General features: G+C 51.6%; 1 protein-coding gene across 1 annotated transcript in view; it reads right to left on the minus strand.

Moving 5' to 3' along the window:
• Positions 1 to 1,103: 1,103 nt before the first annotated feature.
• LOC119109433 (mucin-5AC) overlaps positions 1,104 to 22,612 on the minus strand; it is a 37,229-nt gene continuing 15,720 nt past the window's right edge. Inside the window, exons 2-5 of the mRNA XM_037233049.1 lie at positions 18,652 to 18,781; positions 10,850 to 10,951; positions 7,898 to 8,087; positions 1,104 to 4,223 (exon numbers count right to left, since the gene is read on the minus strand). Of these exons, the coding sequence (XP_037088944.1) occupies positions 2,092 to 4,223; positions 7,898 to 8,087; positions 10,850 to 10,951; positions 18,652 to 18,726 (2,499 nt within the window). The 5' untranslated portion in view covers positions 18,727 to 18,781 and the 3' untranslated portion in view covers positions 1,104 to 2,091. The remainder of the gene's footprint in view (positions 4,224 to 7,897; positions 8,088 to 10,849; positions 10,952 to 18,651; positions 18,782 to 22,612) is intronic.

Here is a 22,612-nt window from a genome sequence, read left to right on the forward strand (position 1 = left end):
TCATTAATTGTTCACCAATCTTATGTAAGCAGAGTCTGTTCGATATTCATCAGTTGGAACGCAAGTTTTCCTTGTTTAGGCACCGAGTGTGCACGGCTTACAACTTTTTACCAAAAGAACTTGAGCTTTGGAGTGTTTATAACTTAAAAAATATGGCGTCCTCTTTGAAAACTTGTGCCAAATGGTTTGATTATTCTAAAGGAAAAGCGGGGACGCACCACAGGTCGCTACTAGGTTACTTTTCCCTCCATTGTTTTCGCACGAAGGTTGGTTTGTCACCCGGATGCAAATGCACGAGTGAAGTGAAAACTTATTTCCAGCCTGAGGCGTCACCCGGACATTTGATGTCTATAGAAGGGCAGGAAGCATGCAAACGATCACCGTAAGAATGTTACGTACACTTTACAGCATTTCTTCGGGACCTATGGGTTTTCTTCACCAACTCATTGATCATCAAGTTCCACTTACGTTGTGGGAATGTGAACGGTTTTGGTGACTTCATGCCTTTTCCTGTTGGCTATTACGCACTACCTCGGTCACAACACACGGCGTTGTCGGCATTGATACTGTGGCTCTTTTGAGCTTTATGCCGAGGGGCATGGAAGCAAGAAAATGTCATAAATATTTGCAGATTCTATCGGTAAAGTGATACCAACCTAATCAATCCCTCAAGCTCCCACATCGTAACAACGACCAAACAGTAGCATGTTGAGGCTGCCCGAACCACAGACGGGCAATCTGAAAGGTGTCGATAGTCCATGCCGTGTTTAAAGTCAGAAAGTACCTTGCTTTAGGACAACAAACGACTAGGAAGCTATTTCGAAATGCACCACTCCTGGAAAGCGAAGCAGAAATTACGTCCAAGACAATGATTTGGGACCGTTCGGGGCAGGAGAGGAAGCGTCGCGATTTTGTCCGCTTAGCCGTCTGCACGTGTCGCACAGCCCTACGCACATTAACAGAAATTGGATATTCTAACGTAAGGACTTCATTGGTTGGCTATCGTGGTTATACCTTTTTTTGGTAAAGTCTGCGCCGGCCAGGAGGTTTTTGTGTTTCACGCACCATGATTTTGAAATCTTGAAGCCAAAAGCAGTATCTCAGGTCCTGTCTGGTCAAGTCTTATGAAATCACGAAAAGCATAATGTCGACGCCACCGCGTAGCTTTTGTGCTGTTGTTAAATGCCGGCGCCACCGTGACTGTTCCGCATTATACCGGCCTCGAGTCTGCCGACCGCCTGCATTACATTTATCTTCAGCGATAATCTACAGGAATATCTTCAATCAATATACTGCACTCAGCCACTTTGCGATGCACAAAGCGACTTTTGGAGATTTTATTGTGAAAGAATTCACACCAGATGTCGATAGCATGCATGCGCATGCACATACAGCATTTCAATGTGATATAAACACCAGACATCTCCATTTACGTTCAGATGCACGTGCATAAATACGGTAACACCTCCGCTGATTGTCGCTGCCTATCTGTTTTAGCACAATCGTTTTGAATTGAGCAGGCTCGACCGCGCGGTTCTAATTTTTTTATGAAAAGATCGGCGAGCACACACACATGCTTCTAATCTATATAAGTGCTTAATGCTACGTACATCATGGTTGAAGCTACAAAATTGATCTGTAAGACAAGTGCGTGGCCAGAGAAATCAGAATCTTTAAATTTTATCAGCATGCGCAACCATTTTAAATGCGATAGAAAAGGACGTATCACTGACTGGTAAGCTGTGTAGTTAATGGAAACGGTCGGTAGCTGACAGCACATACGTGGATCTTGACAAATCCAACGTCACTTGACCCCATACGCTCCTCATGCAGAAGTTCCACGCCGTCTCATTAGCTCACTGACATGCGTCCGCCTGATCCACCGCGTCCGGATTCAACACTCGCTTCTCTACAACACCTCACGGAATCACAACACTCACCACTCAAGCCAACCACGATCAACGGAATTTGATTTGTTTTTCATCGCAGGCCCTAGACAGTAACTGCGAGTCAAGTCCAGATTTACCGAAAAAGTCAGTTTGACTCGTCTTACTTATTCGTTTTACCGGTCGGCTGACGCGCGCCGACCGCTCACCGGATTACGACGCACGGGTGGCAGTTATCCAGGTCCTTTATGAACGACTTCATGCAGGGATAACAAACCTCCTCCTTGGAACCGTGTGAGTCCCCCACCTTGAAACCCTTCTTCTTCGTCTTCTCGAACTTCATGGTGAGTCCGGGTGGATCCTCCTTCGGCGTCACCGTTCTTCGGGACGAAGGCGGTCGCTGCGACGTCGCCGACGTCGACGTCGCCTGCGTCGACGAGGCAGGAGTCGACGCCGAACTTTGTGTAGATGTCGCTGGCGTCGTGCCGCCAGGCGACACTAGCTGGCCCAGATCCGGCGGTAGCAGACTCTCCACGCCCCCCGTGGCCAGTAGGTCGTTGGTGCGGCTTCGCCGGACCGGCAGTGTCAGAGTGCTGATCATCCCGCCGTCTGGTTCATGATGCTCTGACAGCAGCGGCGGCAACAGGTTCAACGGCACCTTGAGTGAGGGGAAGTAGACGGGCTTCAGCTGGTCCACCATCATCTTGCGCAGCGCCATCTCGCCCGTGATGAGTTCGCCGCGCACCTTCATCTTGCGCTCCTCGTGCGGCCCGTCCTCCCTCAGCGCGAACTGCGGCGGCTCGATCGTAAAGGACAGCTTCAGCGCCTCCAGCTCGTCGGGGGCCGGGAGCTGTTTGGCCGGCGGCCGCCGTCTCCGCGCCAGCCTGGCGGGCTTCGCGGTCGTCGCTCGCCGAGATCCTGCGCTGGGCCTGGGGATCACACGCGCTCGCGCTGTTGAGGCGGCCGCCTCCGCCTTTCCTCTCTCTGTGGTCCGTCTCGTCACTGCTGGCCGCGGCGTGGTCGGTGGCGGCGTCTGGCGTGTGGTCGCCTTCCCCGCGGTGGCCGGCGGAAGCGTGGTCCTTCTGGGCGCCGACCGCGTTGTCGGGGGTCTCGGGGGTCGCGTGGCTTCCGTCGTAATCCGCCCGACAGTCGACCTGGCGGTCACCGACTTCGGAGTGGTTGTGCGCGTCCGGACGGTCCGAGCCGTCTTCGCGGTGGTTCGGCGAGTTGTCGTAGGTGACGCTGTGGTCGGCCGGGGCGTCGTGGTGCTTGGCGCTGCCTTGGCGGTGCGGGGTTTCGGAGGCAGGACCGCAACAGGCCTGCCCTCGTCCATCTCAATCCCAAACACGAAACTGCCCGGCAGACCGAACGTTTGGAATGTGTTCCTGGGCAGCGCCGGGTCCCGCCGCTCGAACGCCGCTAGTGCCGCGCTGAGGGCGGACGGCGGGCTCAGTGTCTTCTCCACCGCTGAAACTGCCTCGGCCGCGATGTCTGCGGCTGACGATGACGTCCTGTTCGCCGGTATTATGTCCGACAGCCGCAAGCGCGGCTTCATCCTCAGCGAGCCGCCTCTCGTTTTGTGCGCCTCGCCGCCGGACACCCGCGGCCGGTCGCCGGTCTTCGCCCGGGGTCCCGGCCTCTCCGTGACGGTCACAGCGCCGATCGCACCGACAGCGGGCGCCTTTGGCCGCTCCGTGCCGCGAAGCCGCGAACGGGTCTTCTCGCCGAACACCGGCGGCGACCGGGTCGTTGGCACTGCCGTCGTGGCGGCGGCCGCCGGCTGCCGGCGCCGCGGCGGCGCGTTTGTGCGTGCGGTGGTCCGCCTCGGTGCTGGGGTCGTCACTGTGCCAGCGCTGGCTCTGGTCAGCGTGGTGAACAGCGCGCGTCGCGTCGGCGCGGACGTAGGAGCCGTTGGTTTGGCTGGCTCGCCTCGGCCGCCGACTGTGGAAGGACTCGCAGCTCTGCCGGTAGGCGGCGCTGCAATTCTGCCGGCAGACGGCGCTGCTGTCGACGCCTTTGCACCCGCCGCATTAGAGACTGTTGCGCTTCCGGTCGCTGGGGCGGGTGTGGTGGCATTCGTTGGGCGTCGCCTTCTGGCGCTCGAGGCACCCGCGCGCCGGTGGCTCTGCACTCTCCTTGGGGCAGGGGTGGTGGTCGGAGACAGACTGGAGGCGGCAGCTTTCGTAGTCAGACGTTGACGGGGCCGGAGCCGCGGGCGTAACTTGGGAAGCGGCATGTCCAGCTTAGTCTCGAACTCGAACAGGACTTCACCGGCGGGCGCCGACACATCCACCTGATTGTCTGCTTTGGAGCCCTCCGTGTCCTTCTTTTTGTGATCTGCGGGCAAAGCGCATCGATCGTGAACGTCCAATACCGTAGTCAAGCATGCTGGAGAAACGCGACTAAGGTTCGGTCGTTTGGACGTTGGTCGGCCGTCGTCGAAAGCCCGTCGGAACGTCTGCATGCATTCACAAATGGATGTTTTAAAGTGCTCCTTTTGGAATTTTCACACATCACAGTCAATTTTGCAACGCTGTTGATGTCATGCTTGCACAAAAACTCATCGAAATACGTGTGGAAAGAATTTCAAGATTATATTGCACAGAAACCGTTCTGTCAGCTGACTCTGCTTCCTAGCGAGGTGAGAGGTCTTATCTCTCTGCATCACGCACCCGCGTGATCGACATGTTGCGTGATACCGTGCATCATTCCCTGTTTTCCGTTTAAGTACAGCCCGAGGCAGCCAGCGTCAACACTGCCACATGTAATAACCTCAAACGCCTGACAGACCATCAAACAAGGCCAAGCCTATTAAGAAGGAGGCATCCATGTGTGGTCTAAATTGCACACACAAACAAAGCTGAAGAATTGTGGTTAAAACAGTCTGTGGTGCTTTATCGGCAAAACAGTGGAGTTTGTCACTCACTGCTGTGACAGCACACGGCCACAAGTCCTTAGAAAGGCGCAGTTCATGGCGGCACGCCGGGAAGAACATCATGTCGACGTCCGCTACCATCTCTCCATCTATCCCCGCTCCTTCCTTTCCCTGATTTACTCCCTGCACGTCATCTTTCAGTCCAAGGTGAGATGCGTATCGGACCTCTTCAGAAGCGCTGGGTCAACCATAAGTGCGTTGCCTCGAAGCCGGTGAAGCGCTGTTGAGTCGTTAAAATATCCGTGTCAGCGGATATTGGAGCGGCGGTCGCGCCCTCAGAGAACCTTTTCAATGTTGGTGGAGAACGAACATCGCAATTTCCGGCGACGGCGTCTACTCAGCCAGAACACCTGAATACTCACGTACTTACATCGATACCTCTACACTGTAAGGCGTCAGCACTGATGTCAGTTTGGGCACGATAGTGAGGGATGGCACTTGTCGTGGGAGACTATACCTGTCCACCGGCGGAAGACGCAGAAGTCTATACATGCGATGTCATTCGACACAACACCGTGATAGCTGCAGAGCGCCACGTAAATGCAGCAGAATCGATGCGCTGTAAGTGTTTTGCAGAGGGTAGCTCATACCGATAAGGGAGATGGAAAGTAGGCAGAGCTTAAACGCCCGAGAACTTTCTGCACACCCGCGTAGCTGGTGTGCAGAAAGTGGTCACGGTCAAGTCATGGTCAAGCTGTAGCGCAAGGTTCTAACAATGTTGCCTCCGGCTGTTGTTGCTTCTCAGCAGCTATTCCCTTGACACTGCCGGCACCCCATTACGATGGAATTGCGGGGAGCGCTTTGCCTACTTTCACCGTTCCAGCACCGTAAGCCGCCGCGAGCCGCCGGAGGTCTTGCACAAGCTCCTTCTCAAGATCGACAACAGATGGACTATGACGGCAGATTCTCCGAATTGCACGGTACCATGCCCGCGTTCCCTCTGTCAAGAGGCTTCTGGCTGCGGTATCTGACCGCACCCAGCTCTCAATAAGTGCCTCGCCAAACACGTCGCCCGGCAGTCGGCATCATTGAAGGTAAGAATAATGTACCAATAAGGAGAATACTCACATGACATTTACTGTATGGTGTACGAAATACGTGTGAAATATGCAGGCATGTTATGAAACTGAAATAGCATCATAACTGCGTGCAATATCAGCCAGTGGGAGCTTCGCAAAGCGAGAGCAAATCAGCGCAGAGCGGGCCGTCTGGAGTAGAGAATGCTCCACGTATGGTACGAAGCGGAGCACATGGACGGTTACACTCCAAGCTAAACATCACTCGACGAAACGAGTGGCAGTGCAGGGTCGAGCGTGCCGACCTGCCTGCACTGTCCCTCTAGTACTCGCCGAGTAAACAGCTCAGGTCTTTGAAGAACCCTGGCTCTGAGAACAGAAGACGCCAGCTCTGCGAGATATAACGTGCGTCGTGTGAGAGCTCTCTAGTCAGCGTTGTCAGAGGTCCCCACCAAGACTCAAAAATCTTACTTCCGAACAAATTCATGCGTCCATTCTTCGTCCCTTTCCCACGCTTCTTGTCGTCCTCCCTCAATGGGCACACAAATCCCCACTAAACTCTCGGTCGCGCCTGATCACGTAAATCCGCCGTGAAACAGCAGCGGTGGCACCTGCGGCGGCCACACGAGCCAGCTGACCTCGCTCTCCGGGACCTGGGCGTTCTCGCCCGCAGCCCCGATCGCCTGACCACCAGCCGCGACCTTCTGCAGGCGAATCGACCCGATGACGACCGGCTGGCGGTTAACGCCGGCGGCGCCGCCCCGACTGGTGATGATGATGAAACATAACGGCAGCCGCGGCCCCGTGCACTCTGGGGGAGGGTTCAAGCGCGCAGCAAGAATGCCTTAAGACCGCGTTTCGTTTGCGAAAAAATCGCGCGTTCTTATCGGCCGTAAAAGTTCCTATAAGCCAAAGATGTAGTGCTTTTATCTTCTGATTCCTCACCTGTGCAATGAGCCTCATTAGCTTTCCAAACGCGTACGCCAAATCCGCGGAGTTAAGTTCCCGTTTTAGGGCTTTGTGAGTGAATTGATTGTACAGTATACGCCCTGACTCCTCCCCAGCCAGACTAGCAGAAGTCCTGATTAAGCGACCAGTGGTTCTGACGGACGTGCAAAGCCACTACTGCCAGGTTATCTGTCGACGAAGCGTGTGGCTGTGTGCCAGACAGATGGGACACGATCTGCACTAAATACTTTTTCAGACAGATCTCTGAAGTTGGCACATCATCCGCATATCCTAACGCGCCGGTCGGTTCTTCGTACAAGTAAGCCGTTAAGCGGGTGAAAGTCCCATTTTGCGGGACGCTGCAGACGGACAATGCCGAAGTTCCAAGTGACCAAATGTGTGCTTAGCTTACAGCCATCACGCCCCGTCCTTGTGTGCATGACTATCCGAAGTTAATCACTGGCTACCAATACCAAATGAATGACGTGCTTCGTTGGTTCATACACCGACATTCCAGATAGCGGCACGACAACATATATCTAAGCTTGAATGCAGTAACATTTAGACGACATTCTGCCCTTCATCCGCACCTTCATGTGCATACACATGCGATAATTCTACATTTGATTGGAAATGGCACTATATGTAAACAGCAGCGCTTGTGAATTTCATCTCACTGATCTTGCCATGGCTTTCCTACGTCCACTCAGCGAGGAAATTAATCATACAGCTAATTAAAGCTGCCACCTGTTGCGGACACGCGGCGGACCGACCGGCCGCTCTCCAGCTCCGGCACGTGCCATGCTCACCGGAAATCAACCACCGCCGACCTCCGGAGCGTTCACACAGGCGGGGGGTCACCTCAAAACGCACCTGGCACGGACGAGGCTCGGCCGGGCACCTGTGCCCTGCCTGGGTGAACCAATGTCGCTGTTTGTCAGGAGCCTTTAAAAAACTGACGTACGTGGCTGGCATTCTTTTTGCAGCGTCGGTGACTACAGAGGCAAAGTCAGCGATCTGGGCCAAGGCTCTACCGCGATTCGAACCAGGGCCTCCCGCGTATGAACCGAAGGTGCCGACCACTCGGCAATCAACCCCTTGCCAAGTCTCACCGTCGTGGTGCAGGCTGTGGAAGCGCATGCGGGGCTTGCCGATCATCTCGTTCATATGGTAGAACTTCTCCGACATGGAGCAGTTGACGCGCTCGTGCTGCACGCACGTCATGTAGAACTGGTTGAACTCGGTCAGCGCCGGGCACAGGTAGCTGTAGCGCTTCGACTGCGGGTCGCACATGTGGTACATCTGCCGGCAAGGCGCACGGCATGGTCACGTCCTGCGCCTTCAGCCTCCGGCTCTGGCACGACTGACACATCAGCCAATGGGAATGTGGCAAGCGTCAACGCGTCAGGGGTTGTGATCAGACGTTGCAGCCACCGGCGTTGGTATGTCGGCACAGTGAAAGCATCGGCCGCGACCACGACTCGGCCCACCGTGCAGCGGACCTGAACTGGTGAAGATAACGTACACGTGGCGATGCATGATGTTCAAGGATCGCATTGGCGCCTGAGCATTGATCAGGCTACTTCAAGAAAATGTGGAACTACCGTCTGGTAGATTAACGCCCTTGTTGGTAGAATGTGACTGGAAATGACGAAACAACACATAATTACTGGGACATTTCTCTCAGGACTTCTTCCGATTGCGAAGGGTAAATAATCTTATTGAACAGAGAAACCTCGTGTGGCTTCGGGTCATACAACCATTTAATATGTATATACAACTGAGAACATTTGTTGCATACATACACCACACGGATTCTGTCAGTCAAATGACACATCGGAGCGAATAAATCCATCCTAGCGTTTGTCCGTACTTGCTCGCTTCACTTGCAAGCACACATCATTGCACGCTCACTACAATTTGGAAGCAATCACTCTGCCTAACACGCTTCCAGAAGCATTGCGCATCGGGTCGTGCCATCCATCTTGGGGCCCGAGGCGCGGGCAATGTTCCGGCGTGGCTTATCATTTAAACAATATCTGTGCAAACATTATCTGAGGGGAAGAGAGCGTCGTCCTGTGGCAGACGATCAAGTAAGCTGGTGACGCCATGGTGGTACCGACTTGGGACTCAAACGAGCAGGCCCTTGTGTGTTTGCGAAACACATTACACGAGTATTTGGGGAATCAGCTGGCTTGGCGACAGCGAAGGGCGTCTGCAACAAATGTACACTGTAGCTTCTTTTGATTTGAAGCGACATGGATTGCGGGCCTCAAGTATAACATAGGCGCATATCCACTGGTGGTAGTAGCTGGCGCTCCTGTTTCCAGGCTAGCTGTCCAGCCCAATGTCCGTGCATGAGTACCTATGCGGTGCGCTGCGGGCTCCTCTCAGGCATCCTGCCGCACACGTGCGATGTATAAGATGCATGCACTCACGTTGCTTGTTTCGTCTGGTTTTAACTCGGGTCCTCGTGCCAAGTCTAGCCGAGACACCGGGTGGCTCTGAGCCCAAGGACCGGACTTGTGGGAGCCGCTGAACCGTTAGCAGCATCCTTGGTGCAAGCAAGCATGCATTCACCTTCTGGTCTTTTGGAATTTTGAGCCTTTCCGCCGAAAAGAACCGGCCATCCTTGATCAGGACGTGCTGATTAAGGATGATCACAGGCAATCGTCCAGCTTGTCATGAGAACACCAGACGCTCCCAGCAGTGTTCATGGCCCCAAAGCACGACTCATGACAAGTTGACTTGTATCTAGGGTCGTGAGTGAGTCGTGACAGGTGACCATGAACACCGCTGTGAAAAGGTTCGCTATTTACATAACATATTTTAATAATTGATCCACTCATCTGTTTACCACGACCACCTGATATGCTGAAGGTCGGTTCCGTTCAGTTTTACACAAATAATTGGTGCTGCTCTTTTTCATCCTGAAAGAAAATTATCTATGAGTAAAGGATCTTGGCAGCAACAAGAGCGGTTGTAAATCCCGTCAATTGAACCGTGCGATACCAAAAAGCCTTCAAAGGACGTACTGTTTTAATGTCACCAATCCCAGTTCTCACACCCCTCTGGCCTTCACTGCTTCCTTCTTTGGCAGATGCCTCCGGTCCGCCCGTGACCTTGAACGGCACGAGCCTCCGCAGGCCGATCACGTGACCCACTCCTCCCGGGCGGCAGCCGAGCCGCCCGCGCGGGCCGAGCCGTACACAATGCCAGTGGCAGCGGCGCCGCGTGTCGCGCAAAGGTCGCCGCCGGCGTCAAAGGTCGCCGTCCAGGGCACCTCGGACGCCACGTGCCGCGCGGGAGGGCGGCGGCCGTTCTGACGGGGACGCGCGCGTGGTGTCGGTGCTGACCGTTAGCGCTAGGCCGGCGCCCGCTGGGCACCGGAGGCGGGCCCGATCCGTCCCGCCGATGATTGGTCACCCGAGCCTCATCCTGCCGGGCGTCTCGTTATAACGCCACCCACGGTGGTGTCACCTGGGCCGCTGGCGGGGTCCGGGACGCGGGCGGGCTGTTCGGGGGAGGGGGGGGGGACTCCAGTACGTGACAGAGGGATGGATATGTCAGTCCTCCAATGGCAGCTCGCGGTCTGTCGCTGAGGTTGGCCTGTCAGACTGAACGTGGGGCCCAACGGCCTCCTCGCTGTCTCACTTTTACGTGGTTCGTGAATTTTAATATAAAAGCACCATATTTCTCATCTTTCTATGCTTGAGGGGGATTGAACGCATTTCCACAACCCACCGCTTTGCAATTTTGCTATCATCGTGGAGCATTTCAATTTTTAATGAAATGACGCGCCTCTGAGCATTCACGATTTTGCAGCGCCTTTTTCCAGACTCAGACTGGGTCGTACAAGGCGCTTGCAAATCATCGTCTCGCTTAAAGCAACCTAGAAAGCGCAAGTGTCAATGCCACTGCTGTGCCCACATCCTTGGGTCCACGGTCAGCCCCGAGAGGCCGCATGCACCCTCCCTCGCCATAAACAGCAAATGTGCATGCCGTTCAGTTGCAAGTTGGCTCTCTCGGCGCCCGCGCCTGCTCCGAGCGCCCCGCCCTCTCACCTGACAACCACTGTCGACGTCGGCGTAGTAACCGGGAACGCGACCTGCGCAGCTGAAGCTGATGTTGGTCGGCAGCAACGTCAGCCACTCACGCGGCGTGTCCTACCGGCGGAGAACGGTGCGGTTAGACACGATTAGACACGGCACGGTTAGACGCGAACATCTCACCGCCGGTGCACAACCCGAGATGACGTGAAGAAAGGCAGGATGTTTGTCTTTGCATTCGACTGTCTTTGTGAGACAGCTGTCTTACGAGGATGCTGCTGAGGAAAGCCAATGGGCTCACAGTTCGGGAACGGTGAGCTCTAAGCTGGACTTTCTACTAGCATATCCCACACCGCGAAAACACACAAAGGTGGAAGCGCAACAATCACGTCACCTTTTCGTTTTTTATCGCTTCCGTGGCAGACGATGATATAAATACAGGAAAATCGCAGTGTTTTGCAGTCGGTGTGAGCTCTGTCACATCGATATGCTTGACTTTCGAGAGCGGTTAGTTGACGCGATTCGTCCGAAATTAAGCCATTCTACATTTGTACCGGTCACATGCGATAATTAGTATGACCTTAGTATGTGTAATGATTGGACGATCCTTGGGATTGGCTTGCTGTGGCCACGCGCCTGTTTATAGCAACTATGATCAAGCTATTCCATGAATTATCGCGTCATTCTTGCAGACGAATGCAGCTTTTATCAGCAGGATTCTAGTGCTAAAACCAGCAGACTAGCACCGAATTGGCTACTTTGACAGGCTTCAGTTGACTGAGGCTATCTAAGCCGTGCATATCCCCTGGTTATCTCATGTTCTTCCAGGTAAAAGGTCTGGCCGGCAGACATAACCTTGGCAGGGATTCTGCTCAATCATCAAGCGTTCATTTCCACGGTGCCCGTTGTCGCCTCGAAATAGCTCGAAATTCTACGGCGCTCGCTTTCGCCTCTTATGTTCAATGCTTTGCATGTTGCAAAGATCTGCAGGAAATGTCGGATGAAAACTTAACAGTGAGATCGTCTGACAATAACAAACACAGATAATCCAGGCACTACCAATGAAGAGTCTACAGAAGGAGTGCAGAAGCGTTGGCGTGTGCTGTGCCCCCTCACAGCTGTTCGGGAGATAGCAAATGGCAATCTGCAAATCCAATACAATTTGAAGGCGCAGTGTTGTTCTCAGCAGGCGGTGATGGGCACATCGGGTGTATCGCCATGCGGCCCCGAACTGGAGTTCGAATCTGAATGGCCGCGGAGCTCCGTCTTGTTCGCGTCAGGTAACGAAAGAGGTGTCGATCTGCAGAACTCGCAGGCTACTGCTGCCGGTGTGTGTCTGAGTTGTAGCTCTCTCGCCGCACAGGAACCTCCCTCTAGCCCAGTTTTGTTTTTGCAGTACCAGAAGACTTCTTGCAACGTGATCACAAAAATGTTTTGCATTCGCAAGGTTTTCTATCAACAAAATTGGAATTCTGAACGTTCATGAGGTTACTTCGAGCAGGTCATGTGTCACCCAGCAGACTTCCGTCAGTACCAAGGAGCGCGATCATAGATCTCTGTACTACTTTGAAGCCTTTGAAGATTATGAATAAGTGTCCTGTAACCACGGTGGTCATGCGTGTCTTCTCATACGTGAAGGTCTCCAACTACCTCCCGAGGACGAAGAAAGGTGGCTGGTTCTGCAGGCCAAGGGCCCTTGGAAGCTTCACGATATTGATAGATTACTTCAAGGGCGACCCCTGGCGCCTGCGGCCCTTTCACAATGGTGTGACTCGTGTCTAGATGTGTATGCGTCAGATTTGCTTCAATAGTACGTATCGCTGTAGGATTACAGAGCTATTTCAGCTCTCGAACGTTTTACAACTGATCACGGCCATTTTTGCACTTTGGAGCGCTTGCGATCGACCGATTCCTTTTGGACGTGACGAGCATGACGTGAATCTGATTTCAGACCAGGACCCCGCTGGACGCTTCGGAGCCTTTCGGCTTTTGCACGGAGGCCCCTATCCTATAAGTACCTCTCTCAGGCGCCGGGGCCGTCTTAAGTGCTGTCGTTTTCTGCGTACTGTCCACGTTATACAGCAGCGCAACAATGCCATGCAACAGATCACGTTACACACAGTGCATTTTGTACTTCAATGAACGATACGCACGAAAGAAGGCAGGCCACCGACAGCGACGCTCAGAACACAGTCCCGACAGCAAGCCAGCCGTCTGTAAAAAGATTCTCCATCCGGATCTCACGTGAAAGACCCTGAAACACGCCCTAGATTACCAGGCGGACCGTGCCTTATATAGCCTGGTCTCAAAGCAAGCTCGTGGCCAAAGCCACCTGGTCACTGGATGCCAAAACTCGTAGCCCTGCTCCTTGTATGCAAAGCGGTCCCTGGAAAGTGTCACCTATAACCCGAGCCATATTGGTGCAGCTTTTCGCTGCATTTCCGGCTGTCGGCTGCGGAGAAGGGAGCGGGAGACAAAGAGCTCAAACACTGCTTGCAGGGTGAGACGATAGGGCCTTATCGAAGTCTGCCGTAGCTCAGTGACAGAATACTTAACTCATTTGCAATCATTTTGAGTGACAGACACCGCTCATTAGCAAGGAATGGTGCTCATATGCTTGTAAGGAATATAGGATTACTGGCGCTGTATAAAGCAGAGCACTGCCTGATTACCACATAAATCCACCTTTATAATATATTAACTGAGTACGACGGAACCTTACCATCCGTCACTAGTTGGCAGGTAGCCAAGGGCAATGCCTCCCGACACGCCTTGATGCAAAGCCTCGTCCTTCAGCTGAGCTTTAATCCCCGCAAAACAATCATACTAAATGTTGCGGCACCCCTAGCCAGCAAATGAGGAAAAGCATGACATCATGTTATTAAGCCATGCAAGAGGACTGTATGTAAGAGGGTTCGCATGACATGCTATTCGTTGCCCTTAGTTTGTCCGTTTATTTTGTTTATTTCAGCTGGCGTGCCATTCACTTTTGATACTTCCACAAAGGGCAAAATGGGCGAGTAGGCTAGCCGACTTTTTCACATGAAATCAGCGCCGTGCGAGTTTATGCTTGACTTGCGTTTTTGGCGCGTGCACACCACGTGCCGCCGCCATTAAAACTCGTTTTTGGTTAGGGGCGGGCCGGCCGACAGGACTTAGCATGTGCTCTTAAGTCTAGAAGAAGGCCTGAATGGATAGGACTGAATGGTGCCTGAGGTCCCACGTGCTGGGCATCACATCGTATTTGAATGTATCTATGTCATGTATTTCACGACGGAACTAATTGAAAATAATGATGACTTCATATCGATGCTAATAAATGTATCAAAGTGCTTTGCCCTTTTGTTTACGCCCAGAAAGGCTGCCCCTTCCCACTGAAACGTACCGGCAGTGTATTGGACATTCATTTGTGAAAATTTAACGCATGCTGTTGAATGAATTTTGAAATTGCAATAACTGTGGGCTGTCGGGGATACGCAATTATACAGCATATTTTCCAGTGGCTGTGGCAAGCTGAACCAAATGTTTGTGCAGTATTGCTCGGCATTGACCACCATAGCAAAGGTAGACGAAAGGAAATTGACTATCATCACAATGAAAGTCGTAAAAAATACGTTTAGTCGACTGCCGTGGAAAGGGAAACTGGAAACATTTTTGATATGGATGCAACTTTCTGAATGCCAAGAGGTCCAAGTTCCCAAGATTTTAAACTTTCGCACCGGACTTATATGCGCTGTGTGGAAGAAATAAACAGAACCTCTATTAAGCGCACCATTTCCTGATGGCGTAGTAAAATTTCACCTTTCAGATAATATCCAACAGGTTTTGTCACTATATTTGCTAATACTTACTGAGCGATCTCTTAATTATGAGAAAAACCTTGACCTCACCTAACAGGGTCGGAACTCCAGAATTGTCGTCATCTACTCACACTGCGTCACTCTTCTTATTTCTGGTAGAGGTCGCAGCAGGGGCAAGATACGCCCAAAGCGCAGGTATGGACAGACTGGATTTGAACGCTGCCACAAGTGCTCAGGTACAGCAAAACCAGCACCAGATGAAATTTTGAGCTATAGCTTGAGCGGAACTGCGTGATACACGAAATTTGGAATCCTTTCAGTTGTACCTAAGCGGGAAAGCTGCATCTTTAACATCACTTTTCACGACTCTGGCATAGATCATTTGCGGCGGTTATATGCCATATCGAGATGCGATAGATAACAGGGATTTGGTCATCCGTCATGGGGGACAAAAACACTGCCGTCTTTCTTGTGGGTATTGCAACACCAAAAATGACCGCAGAGGGATGACAAAGACGCCGGCGTGTTCCATCCAAAATATTCGTAATATTTGAGATCGCTTGGCCAACTAAGCCATCATTGTGATAATGCCAACTAATGATAATGCCAATCCACCACGCTCTCATTTGGGCCCTTCGCACCACATCCACGGCGCGCACTCTTCCCAAGTCAAAGCTGCCTCTTTCAAGAGGCAACTGTAGGCCAATGTATTCCAGAAGCGAAATTCCCCAGACAACTATGTTCGCTATGCTTTCAGTTACTCTTTTAGTACGTGTCACACTCGGTAGTCATCAAGGTCAAGCGAGTATGCGGTAATGTCACCGCCCTCTTTCATTCATAGATACGCTAACTCGAATGTCGTCGCAGTCTATGCGCGTGCAGTTTTTGCACGTTAACAATTCATGAATTCCCCTCGGCAAAGTCGCCTTTTAGTACATCAGTTCGACCCAGGGCACAGAGCGGGAGACCTTCGTCGGTAATTTGTGTCACCGCCCGGACGCGGTCCGTGTCCGCCGTCCTTGAAGAAGACGCGCCGCCCGGTATCGTCTACGCCAGCCAAGTGCCGATGCGCTATGCGGCCCAAACAATGCAATTAAGCGAGGTCATCTTGCTCGCCACACGACGGCACCAGCCGCGTGCTGCCCGCGAACGTGCAGACCGCAGTCAGGAAGGATCAATCGAGGGCGGACGAGCACATGCCGCCCGCAGGAGACGAAAACTGGACAAGATGCGTGCAGCACAAATCGCAAAAGAAACGTCATGAGCTTTCAACGCCCATGCTCTAAATGTATCAAAATACCTACGACTTTTGAGAAGCACTTGAGAAGCAGCTTCAGAAAATTCGTAGATCGCGGGGCTATCTCTGAACAAGAACGTTTCTTGAACGTCAGGTACATCCGAGTCGAAATGGCGGGACCAGTACTGTTCTATGCATGTCACGTTGCTATCTACACATCGACAATGTTTCCCTACTTCCCACATCCCTAGTGATGTGAGTGGACTTGCACGGGTTGAAACCAAAGAACGACAGTCACGCGCGATTGGCCAGATATACCCGCAGCCGGGCTGCATGACGCATTTATTGGTCGGGTTCTTTTCGGACGGAGCATGTCTCCTTCAAACATGGCTTATTGCACGATGCAACTGACCTCTGACCCCGTGACGTAATGTCGTGCTGGTGTTGCACAGTGACTGTGATGGAACGAGTTACAAACTTTGCATACGCGCCTGAAAGGCAAACACGCCATTCCGGGGACATTTCCTTTTAACAGTGTTGATGCGCATCTGATTCCCTTTATTTCACCATGTTAAACAATATATTACATTCATTTCCTTATCCTGAAATCTGGCTTTAATCGATCCACGACAGCTGAACTAGACAAACCATCGCGTATATATATACGCGACGGATATATATATATATATATATATATATATATATATATATATATATATATATATATATATATATATATATACATGTATATACATATATAAATATACAGATCTATATCTGTATATATATATATATTATATATATATATATATATATATATATATATATATATATATATATATGTATATATGTATATATATACTGTATATACATATATATATACAGATATATATATATATATATATATATATATATATATATATATATATATATATGCGTGCATGCGTGTGCATCTGTCACAAAATAAACGACTGGTCTCTGACAAACTATCACTAGCGTCGGATTGCACACAAGTGTCCGCAACCATAGGAATGCTTTATGCTGCAGCGCACGGATTATACTGTCCCTACGTCTCGATGTGTTTTCAAGACAACTTGAAATGAACTGATCAATAGCCCGCAATTAAGTAAAGATCAGATAGGTCTTATCACTAAAAACAAAAAGACGTGATTCTTCGTCAGGCACCGGTTCATAAGCAGAACGCGTGCATGTTTAGAACACAATCTCACGGTGCAGATGCTTGCCTAAAGTCAACGTGCCTAACTCGGATTGGGGAGCCAGCCTTCTTGAATTTGCCTTCTGTGTTCATGCCTTCCATTTGAAAGCCTCTTACAGAGTTTTCCACTGGAATCCACGTTTCGTGGTTGAATGGCGCCTCTACAACGAGACTATTTTCCCACTGTAATCCTAGTTCGCCACCATGACAAACAAAAGTTGCTGCCTGGTTAGATTAGCGTTGTTCTTGTACACCTGCCCAGATTTGTGTTCGACAGACTTTGGTCAATTCATTTCGCAATACTAACGTCGTTGCGAAAGTTATATTACCTTCTTTCGACACAGATGTCTTATATTATTTGTTTCATTGAAATTCCAACGGAATCCTAGGTAGCAAGAGCAATGCACGCAATTCTTGTCTATATTCACTACTTTTTGGGGTAATAACTGTTTATTTTTCATGGCGCTTTGCCACTTCACATACATTTCATCTCATCAGCACCGCAAAAACCTCTCTGCGAAGCAATGCGGCGAACGGGCACACGCATTTCAAACAGTTAATCAGAGATTGACTACCGGCCAGCAGACATGCACCTCGACTCCCAAAAAAAGATTCCGAGATCTGGTCCCATCACCCCATCAGCACGGAACCTTGGCATTCTGGGCCCATCCTTGGGATCCAGGGGCACCTCTGCCAGCCAGTTCACTGATGGTACCGGCCTTGCATGGACTAGGCTGAGCTTGGGCCCGTTTTCAGCCGTTGCCGGTTTTTAAAGTCATATGTAAAGGCAATGGTTTTTCTATCTATGCTCCGGGTAATGAGGTCAAAAGTAACAGCTCATTGGATGAGCGTTTGGAACCCAATATAACTTTCTAGCGACGCTTGTAGTACTTGTAGCTACTCTTGCGCGTTCATTACAAAGGGTTTCTGTGGCAGCATCGAAAAGTGGTAACAATTCTCCGGCTCTGATTGTTTACACGGATTCCGTCCCGTAAACTGAGCTGCAGCTCGATGCTCCATCACATGAAATCGTCTCACCGAAGGGTTGTTTATTGGCCTACGGTTGTTTTTCCGGGCCAATTAGTGAACCAATCGGAGCAGTATTTCACGCACGAGGATCATTTCTGCTTCATTTGTCACGAGGCACGAAAGTAAACACGCGTGAGAACTCGAGATCGTTGATGGATTTGGCCTTGTGAGAGCGGCCCTGAAGTGAAAACAAATTGATGTCAGAACATCCGATATGGGTGTGATATCACGAATGATCGATACGGAGAAAAGGTTGAAAACAGAACAAGGGACGAACAAGGGACTTAACATTTAGCAAAGCCAGTGAAATCTTCCCCGTGTCACTGCTGGTGTCCTTCCTCAAGCGGAACCAGTTCAAATCGAATATCAATATTATTTTAATGCGTAAATAAACTGTCTTTCCCGGCCAAGATCGACGACCGCCGCCAGCTTGGTGGCAGCAGGCTTCCAGCACAATCGCCACCGCTCTCTTCCCGCTGTGACGTCACAACCGGGACCAGGTCAGAAGGGGAGGGGCTGGGAGATGCGGTCTCACCTGGTCTGAAGGGAGGGGGGCGACAGCCGCGGTGGCGACCGCCGCCAGGGCGAGCAGTGACGTCACCGCTGTCATGGCCGGCGCTTGTCGACGACCGTGGCGCGCTCTTGGCGCATGTCCTCCCCGTACCCTGCCGGAGGAGCGGTGAGTCGGTCAGTCACGAGGCACAGGAAGAGCGGTGAGTCAGTATGACACGAGGCACAGGAGGAGCGGCGAGTCGGTATGACACGAGGTACAAGTGCTGCGTTGGGACCACTGCGTTTAAGTGCTGCGCTCGAATCTTCTCTACAAGCTCTAGTCACGGCAGCCAGCAGAGTTGTGTTGGCTGTGAGGAACGATACATGTGGATTGCTTAACACTCTGCGCTGTCGTGGTTTTGACCACAAGCACCACAGGTCTGCCAAGATGGCAAGAATGTGCAATTTTCTGTGGTCCATGCTGGTTGCGCTCAGGCTCTCTATTGCTCAGCCTTACCGAACCCAAATAAAACTTCCGGTGACTCTCCTGTTTTGGATGTGAAACAGGTCAAATGCGATACGTTCTCAGCTGTTGTTACATTTTTGTAAAAGGCCTGGTCATAAAATGAACAGCCAATGTACTGGCGCCATAAAACCACACCAATACAGGCTGGAATGGATCGCGTGATTCTAAAGCCGAGTTGCGATAGCCCGTCCAGGTGTCACAAAAAGCTAAAAGCTGCTTTTTTGTGTGTAATGTGAACGTAAGACTCTTACATGCCCACAACTAGACTCTAAACTAGAGTTTTGGGTTTGTTGAAAAACTGTTCAGTGTGGTTCAGTTTTAAACACGTCTATTTTAGTGTATTTCACTGCACATTCCACGGGTTCAACTATATACGTATTGGACCCGTGGAATATGCAGCAAAATACACCAAAATGTAGCTCTTTAGAATTGGACTACATTGAGTACTTTTCCCGATAAAACAGAGGCATAATAATGTATCCATATCAAAGACATGACGCTCCAGTCACACATTTCAAGCCTCTTAACCCAACGAGCGCGGGAAGAACGCAAATATCTCTACTGTTGCACAGTCTCTCTCGGTGTTCCCTCGGTCACGGCTTCCTGAGAACACAACGGTGCGGTTCAAAGTACCGCAAAAATTATGGCTGCAATAAAATACTGGCCTTCTACAGGGTTTACGTTAAATGCATCATGTTGTTGAAATATTGCAGCGTTAAAAGTGGAGGGGCAAAAAGAGCTATTCGATACGACTTGACGGTGCTGAAACTATATACGAGCAAAGCTAGCAAAACAATATCATGGGATGACTCCAGTTCCGTAAAAGGCAGGTTTTCCACTTAATGGGTATTCTCGAACTGGGGTAGGTTTGCAGTAGAGAGAGATCTACATAATCAATGCATTATTTATGCCCCACGTATTGCAGAAGTCATGCTGTAGTTCGTGAGCTTCAGGCTAACCAGTCCTATTCATAGGAATATTTTGTTTGAGCTATAAATTTGTCAATTTTCATGTTGTAATGACAAAGACAAAAACTCATTCGCTGCAATGTACTGCACCACACTTCCTGAGGAGCGCTCCATTCAAGCAGATCACTGGTCGTGGCATTGCGTGCAAAAGCGTTGCTTTCGGTCAGAATATATCAACGGTGACTGGCGATTGACGAGCAAGAGGGTGACGTTACCTCACTGGATGGTGTCGTCATGACAGGATGATGCAATAAGGCTGAATATTTCGCCTTCCAAAGCTGTGTTATCTGCACCGCTTCTGACAGCAACAGATGGCAGAACTGCTGCAGCGTGCTGTGATTGATCACACAAGAGTGGAGAGAAAAATACGATATTCTGCTCTCCGCTGACTATCCACAGAGCAGAGACATTCCATTTCAAAGTGCAAGTAATCTGCATATGAAATGACACCAAGGTGATAATGTGAGGGAGCGGTAGTTAATCCGATAAATCCAACGATGTTTCCGCTTCAGATTAATGAAGCCGCGTCGACCACGCCGCGTGGTGGCGTGAAACGAAAATAGCCTGTCACGGCGCAGGCCCCTTTTAATCACGCAATCAACAACACAGCGACGGGGCGGCTCGAATTCGGAGCCCACCGAGCCCGGCCACAGTCGGCTGAATCTATGTGCCGCATCACCGCCGCCGCGCACTGGGGCTCCCGTCGCCACCTCGCAGCGCCGCGCGCCCGCAGGACAACGCCTCTGTGAAATCCACGCGGATTTCTTGCGGGCAGTCCGATGGCCGTTCCCCAGTAGATCGATGACAGTCGCCTGGGTCGATGGAGCGTGTAGTCGCGTTTATTTCAGCTCAGATGCTCTCGGCTGCGGCTACCGTTGCAAGAGTATATTTTCGTGACAGCCGGAGTGTCCGGTGGGGGTGGGGGGGGGGGGGGGGGGGGGGCAGGTGCACGTGCGTGCGTGCGCTCGCATTGATACACAATTGTGCGCATGAATGCAGGTTTGTAAAGTCAAATTATTATTATCATACTGGCTAAAGGTCGCTTAGTGTACTATTAAGGCGGTTTGCAAAGGAGGTCCATAACAGATATCGTGCTTTACCTCATCCAGTGAATCCAGCGAAGAGCACGCAAACAGAACCCTGGCAAGAGGGCGCAATGGGTGCGAGCGCAGAGCCCCGGATTGTGATGACCTAACTCCGAAGAGTAGCTGGCCGTGACGCAAGACCGGGCTCGGGTCAGTGACTATCAGCAAACGGGCTACACCAGAGGCCGTCCGGTGCTGAAAGACGGCCAAGCTGACCCGGCGCCAGAGCACGCCCGGATGAGTTGCAGATCATGCTGACCCAGGTCACACGGCCGACCAAACAACATCGGTCGGACGGGGCCGGGAGCTGCCAGACGTGTGGATTGTATTGGGTTGAAGTGAAGCAGGACGGACGGGATCGGAAGAAGAAGATCCGGGCAGCACCGGATCAGACTGGCCCGGTGCTGAGTGCTTTTGGAAGGAAAGGTGCTGTATCAACTGTGCGATCAGCCCAAAGTGGATAAGGATGCTAGACGGGTTAATGTCAATTCACCGGCATCCTGTTGCATAATGGAAAGGATGCATTACCACTTTTTGTCTTTCAATGCAATAAAAAGGCCAGCTGCTCAGAGGTCATTTGTGCCGCATCCTCTCCCCACCCATGGCGGCGGGGACATAACGATCGCACCTGGACCCACGACCTCCCGTCCGAAGTCCGGCGCTCTACCCCAGAGCTACTCTTCTCTGGTTCAGCACTGCTCTATCCCCAACTGAGCATGTCATCCCTGTCGGACGGACATATTCGGCAGAAATGGGCCCCGCCTGTCCGTACTTCGCGGCCAGAGCCTGATCTGGCGATGTTGCGACACAGCAGCGGCACCCGCTTCAGGAGGAGCCTCATGCTTGCACGTACAGACGTGAATTCTGCATCGGACCGCCCGTGGGCCGCGCCTCCAGGTCAGGTCAGTTTCCGGTCTCGACCTTTAACGTCCCACTGACGTCACCGGCGTGCTGGAAATCCCATTCTGCTGCCACCTAGGCGCACGCGCGTCACGTTCTGATTGAGGTTTGAACATTGGACGGCGCCGGCGCCGATTGCGGGTCGCTGGGAGACCGATGCCCGACATCAGGAGGGGAGATCGATGCCCGACATCAGGAGCGCCGTTCAGCAGGCGGCAGAAGGGCTGTCGGTGTTGTCTCGCTCAGGCCGGGAGTCCTTGAAGCGCCTGAGACGAAAGTTGTCGGTTTTGTTCCACTTCTATCCAGTGCCAAACTTATTTTGCGCTGGCGAGCTTCCGTTTGGTTTGTCACATTTGACCGCCGCAGGTGTTGGTGGCATAGTGGCGTTGGCTGTGGGTGTCGCGTGCTTGATATCGGGGTTTGAGCTGCGCATGATTGAGGGTCAGTAATCTTGAGCTTCAAAGACCTGTATACGAAAATGCATGGATCACTGATGGCTGAGGAATTTGCACGTTTTGTTCGATA

Source organism: Pollicipes pollicipes, unplaced genomic scaffold (genome assembly GCF_011947565.3).
Source record: "Pollicipes pollicipes isolate AB1234 unplaced genomic scaffold, Ppol_2.1 Scaffold_7231;HRSCAF=8579_pilon_pilon_pilon, whole genome shotgun sequence".
In the NCBI taxonomy this organism is placed as follows: domain Eukaryota; kingdom Metazoa; phylum Arthropoda; class Thecostraca; order Pollicipedomorpha; family Pollicipedidae; genus Pollicipes; species Pollicipes pollicipes.